At 38.1% G+C, this 12,555-nt stretch overlaps 1 protein-coding gene across 1 annotated transcript in view; it reads left to right on the forward strand.

Moving 5' to 3' along the window:
- Positions 1–964: 964 nt before the first annotated feature.
- The window catches only part of LOC145776672 (trafficking protein particle complex subunit 10-like), a 31,430-nt gene continuing 19,839 nt past the window's right edge, over positions 965–12,555 (forward strand). The window contains exons 1-8 of the mRNA XM_082587903.1: positions 965–1,036; positions 1,519–1,739; positions 6,614–6,816; positions 7,858–8,053; positions 9,613–9,724; positions 10,179–10,426; positions 10,709–10,900; positions 12,216–12,353. Coding sequence (XP_082444029.1) covers positions 1,012–1,036; positions 1,519–1,739; positions 6,614–6,816; positions 7,858–8,053; positions 9,613–9,724; positions 10,179–10,426; positions 10,709–10,900; positions 12,216–12,353 — 1,335 coding nt within the window. The 5' untranslated portion in view covers positions 965–1,011. The remainder of the gene's footprint in view (positions 1,037–1,518; positions 1,740–6,613; positions 6,817–7,857; positions 8,054–9,612; positions 9,725–10,178; positions 10,427–10,708; positions 10,901–12,215; positions 12,354–12,555) is intronic.

Genomic DNA, 12,555 nt, shown 5'->3' on the forward strand with positions numbered 1-12,555 from the left:
TGATTTAAGTGCGGCACACTGGACGAACCACATGTGGAACACGGAGTGGCAAAATCACACCTCCACGCTCCGTGACTTCACACCCGACGCCGATCCCCGTCCACCAGGGATGTCCCTCGCAAGGCTTGCGTGGGTCAGGCTTAACCGCCTGCGAACTGGCGTCGGCCGCTTTCGTTCGGACATGCACAAGTGGGGCCTGGCTCCTTCATCAGAATGCGAGTGTGGTGCCACGGAACAGACCGCAGACCATGTCATCCACCACTGCCTAATCCACCGGCCTCCACACGGTGCGCATGGTCTGAGAATCCTGGACGACGAGACTGCTGAGTGGCTGAAGATTTCCTGCCCTCCAACCTAGCCTGGAAACATCGCTCATACGCCATCATCATCATCATCAACTCCTTCTCACTAGTCACCTGGGTCTCACTGGTGGACGTTAATGGCTTTTTAGTCTACAGGATGACGCTTAGCCTAATGTTGTATGCATATTTCAGTTGTATTGTAATTGTTTCCATACCTATCTGTTTGTATTTTATGGATTGCATTTTTTCAGGAATTTTACTAAGCGATTCTTCTTTAACAGATAACATATAGAACAATAGAAACTGGGTAAATATTATCTAATTTGTTGTTGAAAGTAAGTGCAAAAACACCACTGATTTCAACAAAGAGAACAAAACCTCAGGTTTGGCCTTTTTTCTATAATTTGGCCTTTTTTGGGGATGCATTTGGCCTTTTTTGTTTTATCAATCTGGCAACCCTAATGTAGACTAGAGTGTAGACCTATCTATCCCACTGAATTCTTGACGGTGGTTGAAACTATGCTAAGTACTATTTATCCATGTCTGAATGAGCTACCTAGATACTATGATAATAATAATGTGCCAGTGGTATCGTAGCTTCTGTCATGATAGCTATTAATATTATGCTTGCAAAGTTGCATTACATTTTTTTTCAGCAACAAAAGACATTTCTAAAAAATGATATTGTTTTTGTATTTGTTTTAGAAATATGGAAAATAAAGCAACATTATCATGTAAGTATGGTAATCTAATAGAGTCATCAAAGCCTGTACTAACTTTGAAAGTAAGCAAGCATAACATGCTTGAAAGCTTGGTAAACTTTAGAATACTATGTTTGTTAATTTTGAGTCAGATTAAAATATTATGAAAAGCAACTGTATGCTCCATAACCAAATTTTTCAAAATAAGTATATACACATTTTTTGTTTTCTTAAATAATTTTTTAGATCAGCTGATGTTTAATTTTGCAATAAAATGCTGTTATCTGTTATATTACTTTTTTCGGAGCTGGTATAGCCTACAAGTCCCCCCCCCCCTTGGTAACTCATGACAAATACAGGACTCAACCAAACATATAGGGTGAAACTACTTTACCTTTGCTTTACTGTTCACACACTTCAATCCACATGTTTTAGTCAATTCCTCTTTGTCATGAGTTGCCAAGGGGGGACTTGTATACCAGCTCCCTTTTTTCATTTGATTTTAAAAATTTCAGATTCTTTTTCCAAGAGTGGTGATGAGAACCTTTTTCTTACGCTCTCTACAAAGTTGGTTGAGACTGTTTTTGACCACATGGTAGAGTGGCGGCATACCTATGGGAGACTGAGCCATCAACTTCATTTAAACGTAAAGATTTTGCCTTTACTGCCAGTTTTACTAGAAAGAAAAGATCTGGTTACAAGACCTTACTGCCATATATTCTTTACCGACTGCAGTGTGAGTAGTGAGTAGCCTACCAACCTGTTTGTTTTTATAGCGAGTCTGAAACATATACATCTTTTTTTTGTTTTCTTATCATGATTACTGTAGCCTGCCGGTATTGTCTTGCTTGTTTAAGTTTATAGAAGCAACATACTCAAAACTCCAATGATCAATTACAAAAGGATATTGCATATATACTGGAATCAAGTGCGATTGGCTTGTTGATCTAGAATTTCTCTGCAATATTACAAATGATTTTCCCACTGTTTTAAACTTGAAATGTATATACAAATTGTACAGCTGTTGCTTTCAAATTATAACACTGTTTTGACATACAGAAGTGTTACACGTTGAAAGCTTACAAGGTGCTTACCAGTAATGCAACAGAGATGAATAACAGTTAAATTGTCTTTTAGTTTTGTTGACAAGTTGGAGAACGGCTTACTGGTAAACTTTTCATATTGTGTAGGTCAGTGTTTCTCAACCTTTTTTGGCTCAACGCCCCCTTCATGAACTGGAAAAATGTTACCGCCCCCCAATAAAAACGATTAATTACGAAAAGAGAATATAAAACAATAAATACCGTACTATTGATAAACTACAAAAAGTGCTCAATGCCAAGCAAAAAACCAAGCAGAGCGAATTACATCAAAGGCTAGTTACCAGTCTCTAAAACCCTTACAGCCTGTTATACCCTAAAAGGGGGATTATCAGAAGGTCCTTATTCAATAAGGACCTTTTGATGATCCCCCTTTTAGGGTGAAACAGGCTGTCAGGGTTTTAGAGACTAAACTAGTAACTATATTTGAAAAAAGCAAATATATATTTGCAAACACGAAAACAGTATAGGCCTACTGGTAGTCAATGTGAACCTTGGGCTTGGTGAGAAAGTGTCAGTTTCTTTACATCCGGTGTAAAGACAGTGAGAAACATTCGAAGATCACGTCTTATGAATAATTGGATATGTCAAGTGGGTTTTGCTGTTTGGTATGTAGCAGAACAACACAGCTGAATCCCTTTTCCATCAGGTATGAGGTAGGAAATGCTACCACGAAGATACGAGCTCTTTGACAAAATCGTTACCCTGGGTGGTAGATGGGTTAAGCCAAAATGCCCCCAAATAATCAAAATGCCCCCCTTAAGCCGAGTTAATCATACCGCCCCCCTGCAAAATCAAAATGCCCCACCTCCCCCCAGGGGGCGGTACCGCCCCCGTTGAGAACCACTGGTGTAGGTAGACATAATGTCAATAGAACATTGCTTGGATGAAAAACACTTCCTGCATCTACAGCTTGTTGCATTCAGACCTCGAAATTCGTTTTTGTTGACGGCGGACAAATTAAGTCTCGCGGCGGACACCCCAATTTTAGCGTCGATTGTTATGCTTAATTACTTTATCTTGATGATTCTTCACCATTTGAGAACTATAGCTACGTTAAGGTTTAGAACTTAGAAGGCTTTTTAAAGTTTCAGCAAAGTCACTCTGAAAAGTTTTCATCAGACCAACGACGTGTGCTTGAAGAGTCAAAGCGCCGTGTAGCTGCTCAATACGCCGCATAACTGATTAACTTCTACCAAACGAGGTCCGTCACAATGCTCTGGGCATGATTCGGAAAACTTCTACACTAACGCTACTATTTTCTGCTGTGCAAAGTTTCACTCAGATATTTTTTTTTTTAGGTTTATTTTTGCATGCCATGTGAGTGAAAGTGAATTTTCCCTGGGCCTTTTCTTTCTTACTGTAATTACCAAAACTTAACAAATTTTGTAACGAACCTTGCGTCATCAATATTACTGGGAGATCAAAGCAAGACATTGTGACATAAGACTAAGTTGCGCGTGATTAGTGTAGAAGTACCGGCACTCCCATCGATTCTTAGCGAAGAATTCATCTTTGTTATGCTAATTCAATGTCATCAATCATTGAAGCAACGTAAAAATCGAAAGTTTTCCTGCTTGTGACGGCAGACATGTCCGCCGTGAATTTCGAGGCCTGTGCATTTAATGCTAGCAGTCTCAACGGGGGCGGTACCGCCCCCCGGGAGGGGGGGGGGGGGGCGTTTTGATTTTGCAGGGGGGCGGCATGATTACCTCGGCTTAAGGGGGGCGTTTTGATTATTAGGGGCATGGCTGCCTAAAGATACGGCCAGATTTGTCACATTTTGAAGAAATTTCCAGATTTTGCCAACTTTGGACGACTGCTTAAAATGAAGTTTTTTTAAATTATATTTTTTCTCCTTTTTTAGGCCTAGGCCTACTGTTTTCCCCAGAAGACACAATAAGTTTTAACATCATCACATGAAAAACAAAGACAATTTGATTTCGAAGATTTTAGTCAGACTGTTAATTTTTCAATAACAGTCTGATTGCTCATTTTTCAACTTATTTTTTCTCATTTGCTTCTGCTTCCCTAAGGCACGGTTTCCCAAACTGTGGTTCGCGGACCATTGGTGGTCCGTGGCGATATGACAAGAAATTAAAAAGCCACACGTATACTGTACGTTGTACAGAACGTAGGCTACCCTATCAAAGATAATTGCCGCAGTTCTTTACAATAACTTAACTGATTTCGAAAGCTTTTGCTATCCAGTATCGTAAATCTTACTTGTTGCACCTTCGTTGCAGTTAAAAAGTTGTTTACGAAAAATTATCGTATTCCTCGTCTATTTTGACTGGATTTTAAACCCTTTTGTTGTTACAAAGACTGATCTGTCAGGACGCGAAGAAGAAGAATTAGCCGAATTATCATCTGATCGAACTTTTATGCTTAGTTTCAATCAAACAGCTATTGAATCTTTCTGGTTGAGTGTTGTGGAGGAATACTCATTGCTATCGCAAAAGGCAACTAAAATTTTATTGCCTTTTACCACGGACCTACTTTTGTGAGACAGCATTTTCAGCTCTTACCAACATGAAGACAAAATACAGGTCCAGACTTTCCGTGGACCCTGACTTACCAGTTTGCCTTTCACAAACGAGAAGGGAAAAACGAGAAGGGAAAAAAGGACTGAAGAATTGTTGGATATGCTAGAGATGAGAGAGACCATAGGCCAACTGGCAAGGGCAAATGGAGTAAGATGGTATGGACATGTGATAAGGAGGGAGGAAGGAAGTTTTCTTAGAAAAACACTAGATCTAAAGGTGGATGGGAAGAGGAAACGCGGTCGTCCAAGAAGAACGTGGAAACAACAAGTGAAGGATGAGTTTAAAAAAGTCGGACTGAAGGAGGAAGATGCAAGGGACAGGGTGAAATGAAGAAAAGGGATTAAGACAATTGCTGCGCGGAAACAATCGGCCACCCCCACTAGTGGGGAACAAACCGACGATGGATTATGATGATGATGATGATGAAATGACTCCGAGAGTCGATGACTTATGCAATAAGAAGCAATCCCATCCATCCCATTGATGTTGTCAGTTTTTTAAATAAACAAAATTCGGTTTTATTTATTTTTACTTTTGTATTGGGGGTCCGCAAATAAACAGATTCACAAATAGTGGTCCATGACCCCAAAAAAAATTGGGAAACCCTGTCCTAAGGCAACAAAAGGCTTTTATATTAAGACACAGCAAAAAGTAAAAACATTTCAACAAATGTCTGTCAAACACTAGCATTAGCGGTAATCAAAATCTGCAAAATGTGACAAATCAGGCGCATCTCCAGGTGGCCATGTTAGGGGGCATTCTGGTTTAAGCCATCTACCGACCAGCGTAACGATTTCGTCGCATCATTGTCTGGATAATCTACTCTACATGCTCGCACGATAGCCAACAATTTCTCTTACACCATCGTCGTATTTCATTGACCAACCGTTTTGTTTATAAACGCTATCTATTTAAAATTTAAATTCAGTACTTTTTCAGTATATCACAAAATCTGGTGAGTTCCATTATGACGTAACCAACACTACCAGTATACTGTTTTCATGCTCGCAAATATATATTAGCTTTTCGTAATTAATGGTTTTTGTTGGGGGGTGGTAAAATTTCGCCAGTTTATAAAGGGGGCGTTGGGCCAAAAAAGGTTGAGAAACACTGATTTAATGGAATACTTTTTCTGTATTAATTCAATGCATTTATCTGAGCAACTTTTCTGGCCAAATGTTTTTTTTTCATAAATATATCTTTTCAATATATTGATTTTCCATAAGGAGTAAAGTAAAGTATGACACTAAACAACTTTAATGCAATATTTTCCACACTTTTTTATGACACAGTTGCTATTCGTCATTTTACTTCTGCTTTCAGTCAGGCAATGTCCTTGTTAACCACCAATGGAGATAGGTCTACAACCTTTTACAGTTCCATGATGCATTTTTTTCTCACTGATGTTGATTTTTTGTACCCCAAAAGTGTCAACAACAATTCCAAAGGGGCAAAATAGATCAATTGTAATTTAAACATAGCTACATTCAATTAGATTTAAATTTAAAGTTTGTTAATATTGCATGAATTTTCCAGTTCCACCTTACACACTGTAAGAAATCAGCAGCGCAAGTGGATTGTTTTATTGTTAGTATTTTTGAATAACTCATCAAACAAAACCTGGATACTACTAACAGCTAAAGGCTTCGAAAAATTGGTCACTCTTTGCACAGACACACACACAATACACACACACTTTAATAAAATAAACTTTATTTATATGACGGTTCTTTCAGTGGTTTATTGTGGAATCATTTGTTCCATTTTGTTATCTGTTTTTTCATATGCTGCTAGCTTACAACTTTAAATAGGCTTGTTGACTGAATTTCACGTAACATTGGATGGAAATGTACCTATTGGGGATTTATTCACAACTATAAACCTCCTCATCCAACAAAAAAAATTTTTTTTATGGTGTGATATTTTAATTATTTTAACGTTACAAGTATGTGTCTTGTATACAGGATGTAGATCAATACAGGTCGTCGATCAGAGGAGAGATTGCTGATTGGTTGAATCTTTTGTCTTCGTATAACAATATGGAATGGATAATTGTTGTTATCACCGGGGATGTTCTTTCTCGGCTCACTAAAGCAAAATTGCAGTTACCGCGAATGTCCATCGCTGATAAAGTAAAGACAGATTTCTGTTCAAAGAATCCAGAAAGGTAAATTGATGCATTTGCACACAGTGCAAGCAACCTTAAAGGTTCTCTCTAGACAACATAATCCATCATAATTAAAATGACGAATTTTGCTGTATGGGCCTGTGCCATTTTTCATTGGTGTCTGGGTTTTTTTTTGTTGAGACTTTTCGGTCATTTGTCCGAAATGACTTGAAAAAATTCGGTCATTTTTTATTTATTTCGGTCATTTTTTCTGATCAAAATATTTCCTTTCAAGTAGCTGATACAAACCAAAATTTGCGCTTCCTGACTAGCTACAACATTAAGTTTCGCTGAGAAACGTTGTTTTTTCGGACATTTTGACCGAATTGACTATATATTTTTTCAGACATTTTGACCGAATTGACTATATTTTTTTCGGACATTCTGCTAAAAAATTGGTTAATGACCGATAAATGACCGAAAGTAAAAACCCAGATTGGTATACTGTATAAATATAATCTCTGAATTGTTTTGTAATAAATTTTTGTTTTCCACAATTATCTTGATTTTTTCTTTCATATATTTACCGTACTGCTTTATACAACCAATAGCGTTTTCTTGTACTGGCTGCTATTGAAAAGAAACTAAAAGTTGCGTCATTTCAAAGCTTTTGCGATGTTGAACACATTTTTAATGTTTTTCAATCAGTGAATGTCTTTATTGCAGTGTGAGTTAGCGATTTTGTCTTTCCATACTGTTCTGCCCTCTGATAACCTTTTTACTCCTGTTTGTTTTGATCAATTTTGTGAAGATAAATTCAGGCAACTCGTAATTTTGAATCAGAATTGATGCACTGATCAAACAATCTATCTTAATATAGCTTCGAATAAGTGTTTACAAGTAAAATCTGAACAGAAGAATGTACAGTATAATAGCAGTGTGCTTTTCATAAAATCGCTCATTTAAGATAAATCCCATCAATCTCTCTATGTTTGCATTTTCACTTTTCATAGGACTCTCCAGCGTTTCACCCCTGATTTTAATTAACAATTTAAATTTTCAATACCGCATTTTGACATAGTTCTTCTTCCACTTTTCCAGGCTTCAGGTGCTGCATGAACCAAACCGTGATTCAGCTAAAAGCTCGGAATCGTGGACTGCGCTTGGGGCTAAAGTGGCGACTATGACTGTACGATGCATGGAAGCAGTGGTGGCTAAGTATGAAGACCAGGTCCGTTTCGAACGGGAAAGACGAAATGAAAAATCGTGGGATTTTTGTACCTATTTTTTACTTCAGGTACGATTTCAAAGGTTTATACCTAAAACAAGTTAGTTAAGTTACATTTCAACCATGTTGTGCTGTTATGATTAATTGATTATTATTATTATGTCGTATCCAGACTTTTGCCCGGTGGTTGGAGATTTAAATTAAGTGGACTAGAAAGCAAGGAAGCCATTCTTCGTGTCCACCTTCGGGCATGTCTTTAAGTGTCCTGCCAAAGACACGGCCATATGCTCTTGAGCGGTGTCGACGTCGAGCCTTAGCATATTTTTACTTCGGCAAAAACGTTGCCGAGGCCAAACGGCAAAAGTTGAAATTGCCTCGGCAATTGCTGTGAACATTTATTACGAAAAGATTGTACCAAAACATGTGAAACGAAAAGCGAAAAATATGCTAGAGTAGTCTATCACGACCGCATTGTTTGATTTATTGTGATGTAATAATACCAAAAGTAGCGATAAAGCGAGCAACGCGATACGCACGCTGTTACGGTAATTCACGTTAAATATCTCCCGGGGGGGGGGGGGGGGGGGAGTAAGTTAATTTTGGGTTGATTCAACGTTCGAGTCAGTACACATCGATTTAATTTTCCCGGCGAGTTATATTGCGTAACAACAATGCCCAATAAGAAATTTACGTTTGTTTTACATTAATTCGACATCTATCAACGTTGAATTATCATAAAACAACGTTAATTGCTCAACCAGGTACCAGTAACAAATTAATAGCCCCCTGCGAGAAGATTGTCTCGATTTACGTATAAGCTAACACATAACACAATGTCGGCACAATTGGGACACTGCGAGAAACACAAAGTCTGTTTGATAAAGAACTAGTCAGAATCGGTATCATCAGATGCTGTATCAGCTGGACGAGATAACGGAAAGCGAGGCGCAATAAGGAATAGATGCTTACAATAATTTGACGTCTACTGGCGTTAAATGAATGCAAATAGGGTGATATTTCTATAAAAGATTCAATTCTCCCAGCTGGGCAGTGGGCACGTGTCTAAGCGCCGGCGAATTAGGAAGTTACCCAAATAAAACATCCAGCAATAGTAAGATTGAATCAACATTCTAGTTTGGTGTAGTCTAAGAAAATTAGTTTTTTTGTTATCTTGTGGTCTTTACAAGCGCTCGTGTGGCTTCGGCATTTTTATTGCCGACGCTAATGCGCCATTCATGCATCTGCGTCGGCAATTGCCGACGCTAATTTCGAAGACTGCCACCCAGCTATGTGGCTATGTTGTGTTAATTATGTATGATATCTAAGACATGTATGAATGTATATATTATGTACGGTACGGTATTTTTTTTACAACGCATGTTATTACAAGATGCATATAACATTTTTACCAAAAGAGTAGTAACAACAAATACATTTAAAATCTATATGACTTTTTTGTTAAAATTTTAAAAGCTTAACATACCGAAAATATTATGTAATTGTCAATATCGTTATTGTGCTTAAGAATTTTTCTCTATTGCTTAAACGGTTGCTAGATAGATGAAAATTCTGCAATAACATCGATTCGTAAAATGCAGTGTAACATTTCGATGCTTTTTGCTTTTCAGGAAGATCTGGCGTTCATGTATGAGATGTTAGAAATGTACGGATCTGCCTTGGTGCAATATGATGAGCTCGATGCAATGTTTACTCAATACGTTTTAAATGCAAACGCCGGCGGTAGGTGGCTGTAATCTAGCATACTTGTAATCAACGCTCATGGATTCACACTTTGCCTTTTCAAGGTTTTTAAAATCACTTTTGTTTAATTATGCGTTTTTTTTTAATCCAGATTTACAACACGTCGTACTAACATAGAGTCCAAGCTTAGATAGTTGTTCGTCTAAAAACTGAATTGAAATTATTCTTTGGTTTGGTACCATTTTTTTTTCAGCTATTGTTTTGTAGGTTGTGTGGGTGCTTTATATGCGCATGCACTAAACTATGCGCACATGGCTGTGCTCAACGGCAATTCTCAAGGCATTTTCGTTCTGTCATCCATATTTAATGCAGTCCAAAGTGACAACAACAACCTTGGTCACTGCGGAGCCTTGTGTATAGGAGTGAATACCTGGGTATGACTTCACACTCAACAAACAAAAATACTTGTTTGGTACCTATTCTGTCTGTTTAGATATCGCTCACTGGTTGACAGAGTTCAGTAAGCCAATCACTCGGTGGCACTCCTTGTTACTATGGAAACAAGTGGACAGCGAAGCCAGACAAATGATTATGAGCAACCGAGCATCACTGATCGACATAAGGAATTACCTTTTCAACCGCTTGTGCCATCTTCTCTTCCAGATGGGAAAAGTAACCGAAATAACTCAACGAATGCATTTTTTTCTGCACTCTGTTTCAACAGAGATAGATATTTTAGAGGTAAGACGTGAAAGCATATACATTTTCAGTTCGATGTCAAGTAGGTGAGCTATGTATATCTGCCATGTTTCAATCGTATATCGTTGCATTGTCGTACACAGGTTGATCTTGTTGCATGTAAATTTGTTAAAACTTATTGGTGTTGAATGAACTTGAAAAGCTACAAACTCTTGATACGTCTAGTCGTCTATTGCGGTTGATTCATCATTCTGACATGTTCACTTCTGCTTGTGTTTTTTTTTAAGACTATAAATATGTGTTTCTCAATCGTGTTTACTGCAGATTGAAATTCCTGCCGGCGCGGTGGAGTGCTGGGTGTTTATGTGCTGCCTTGAACTTGTGGACGCCTTGAAACGCAAGAGCGGTGACAAGACCAAGGATTTCAACCAGCCAGATGTGGTGCCACCATCAGATATGAGCAGAGAAAAGTTGGTCTTGGAGAACGCTAGCCTATGGAATCTAGCTCGGCTGAAAGTACGATAGACTGTTGAGTTAGGCCGCAGCAGGCTAGATGATCCCTTATTAATATTTTTTTGTTATCATCATGGCTGTCTAAAGATACGGCCGGATTTGTCACATTTTGCAGAAATTTTCAGATTTTGCCAACTTTGGGCGACTGTTTAAATAAATTTTTATAAAGATTATATTTTTTCGCCATCTTTACTGTTTTTCCCAGATGACACAATAGGTTTTAACATCATCATATGTCAAAGAAAATTTGATTTCGAAGATTTTCGTCACTCTGTTAATTTTTCAATAACACTCTGATTGAACGCTTTTCAACTTATTTTTTAGCATTTGGTACTGCTTCCCCAAGGCAACAAAAAGCTTTTATCTCATTAAGAGACAGCAAAAAGTAAAAACAAAATGTCAGTTAAACACCAGCAGTAGCGGTAATCGAAATCTCCAAAATGTGACAAATCAGGCCGCATCTCCAGGTGGCGATGTTACCATCTAAATTGTGGTAGATTGATATATCATATTTTCAAACGATTTGTTACGTGTTTTCTGTTGGAACAATTACTACGCTGTGCCTGTTGAAACACTGCTGTCATGTTCTCATAAAGCAGCGGTCGAGAGCTCTGTGGCACGAATTAGCGGTGCGATATTGATGAGCCCAACGTCATGGGCGAAACATGGTGTCCATCGCCATCAATTCTGCCGAGAAACATTCATACCTTAAAACAAAAACCGTTTGAAAGTCTGCTATAGCAAAGGTGTCGCTATGTTTTTCTTTCATGTTATTGGTTCCGTTGCACTAATAAACACTGGCAACGTTAGCGCACGAAAATTAGCTACACAATATTTCGTGTCCTTCCTGTAGAAGTAGATTATAAGTCATTCGCAATTTTTGCATGTTCTTGTATCTTAGGAAAGCAAAGCTAAAAGCAGCCTAGAACATTTTGTTACTTTGCAGTTGATATTTTCTTTCTATGAATTTTTGCTCTGCTTTCAAAGTTTGAAAGTCAGTTGGTGATGCTTCGACATGTTTCCGCTGCCCTAGCGGGCTAGCCTCCACCATTTTTCATAGTGCAGTGACATACTGACATAGCTAGAAAGAATATTTGAGAGAACAAAAGCAACTGTTGAAGGGCAAATATTTTAATGTTTGAAATAAAGAGTTTGTTTAAAAGTAAAGCTACTAAATGCATCTAAACATTTATGAAACGTCCTTTAATATAAAATATCATTAAAACGTTGTTATAATATTAAATATTTTGAAGGGGGTGATTGTTCCCCCATAAATGCGTCCCTGTGCCACAGAACATTACTCCTCAATGTTTTCCAGCTGTTTTCGTTGGGGAAGACATGTGGGCTGATGCCAGGCGATAAAACAACATCCAGTCATCTTCAGATGGTGGTTGATCTTCTTGCAGGGATGGGAGAAGGGGAAGAAAGAGGCGACATAACAATTCCACCTTCTCTGGTAAGCGACGTAACAGTTGTGCCTCCTCTTGAGCACATGCTATTTCTAAGACACTGTTGAAGCAATGTTACCTTCTAGCCACTGGTTTATATTGATCAGAATGTTAATTCTGATGATACGTCTGCCGTTTCTTAACCAAGAATGACTGATCAATTTTTTTAAAAAGATAATCGATTGAAATGCTTATATATTAGGTAAATTT

Source organism: Aplidium turbinatum, chromosome 9 (assembly GCF_918807975.1).
Source record: "Aplidium turbinatum chromosome 9, kaAplTurb1.1, whole genome shotgun sequence".
In the NCBI taxonomy this organism is placed as follows: domain Eukaryota; kingdom Metazoa; phylum Chordata; class Ascidiacea; order Aplousobranchia; family Polyclinidae; genus Aplidium; species Aplidium turbinatum.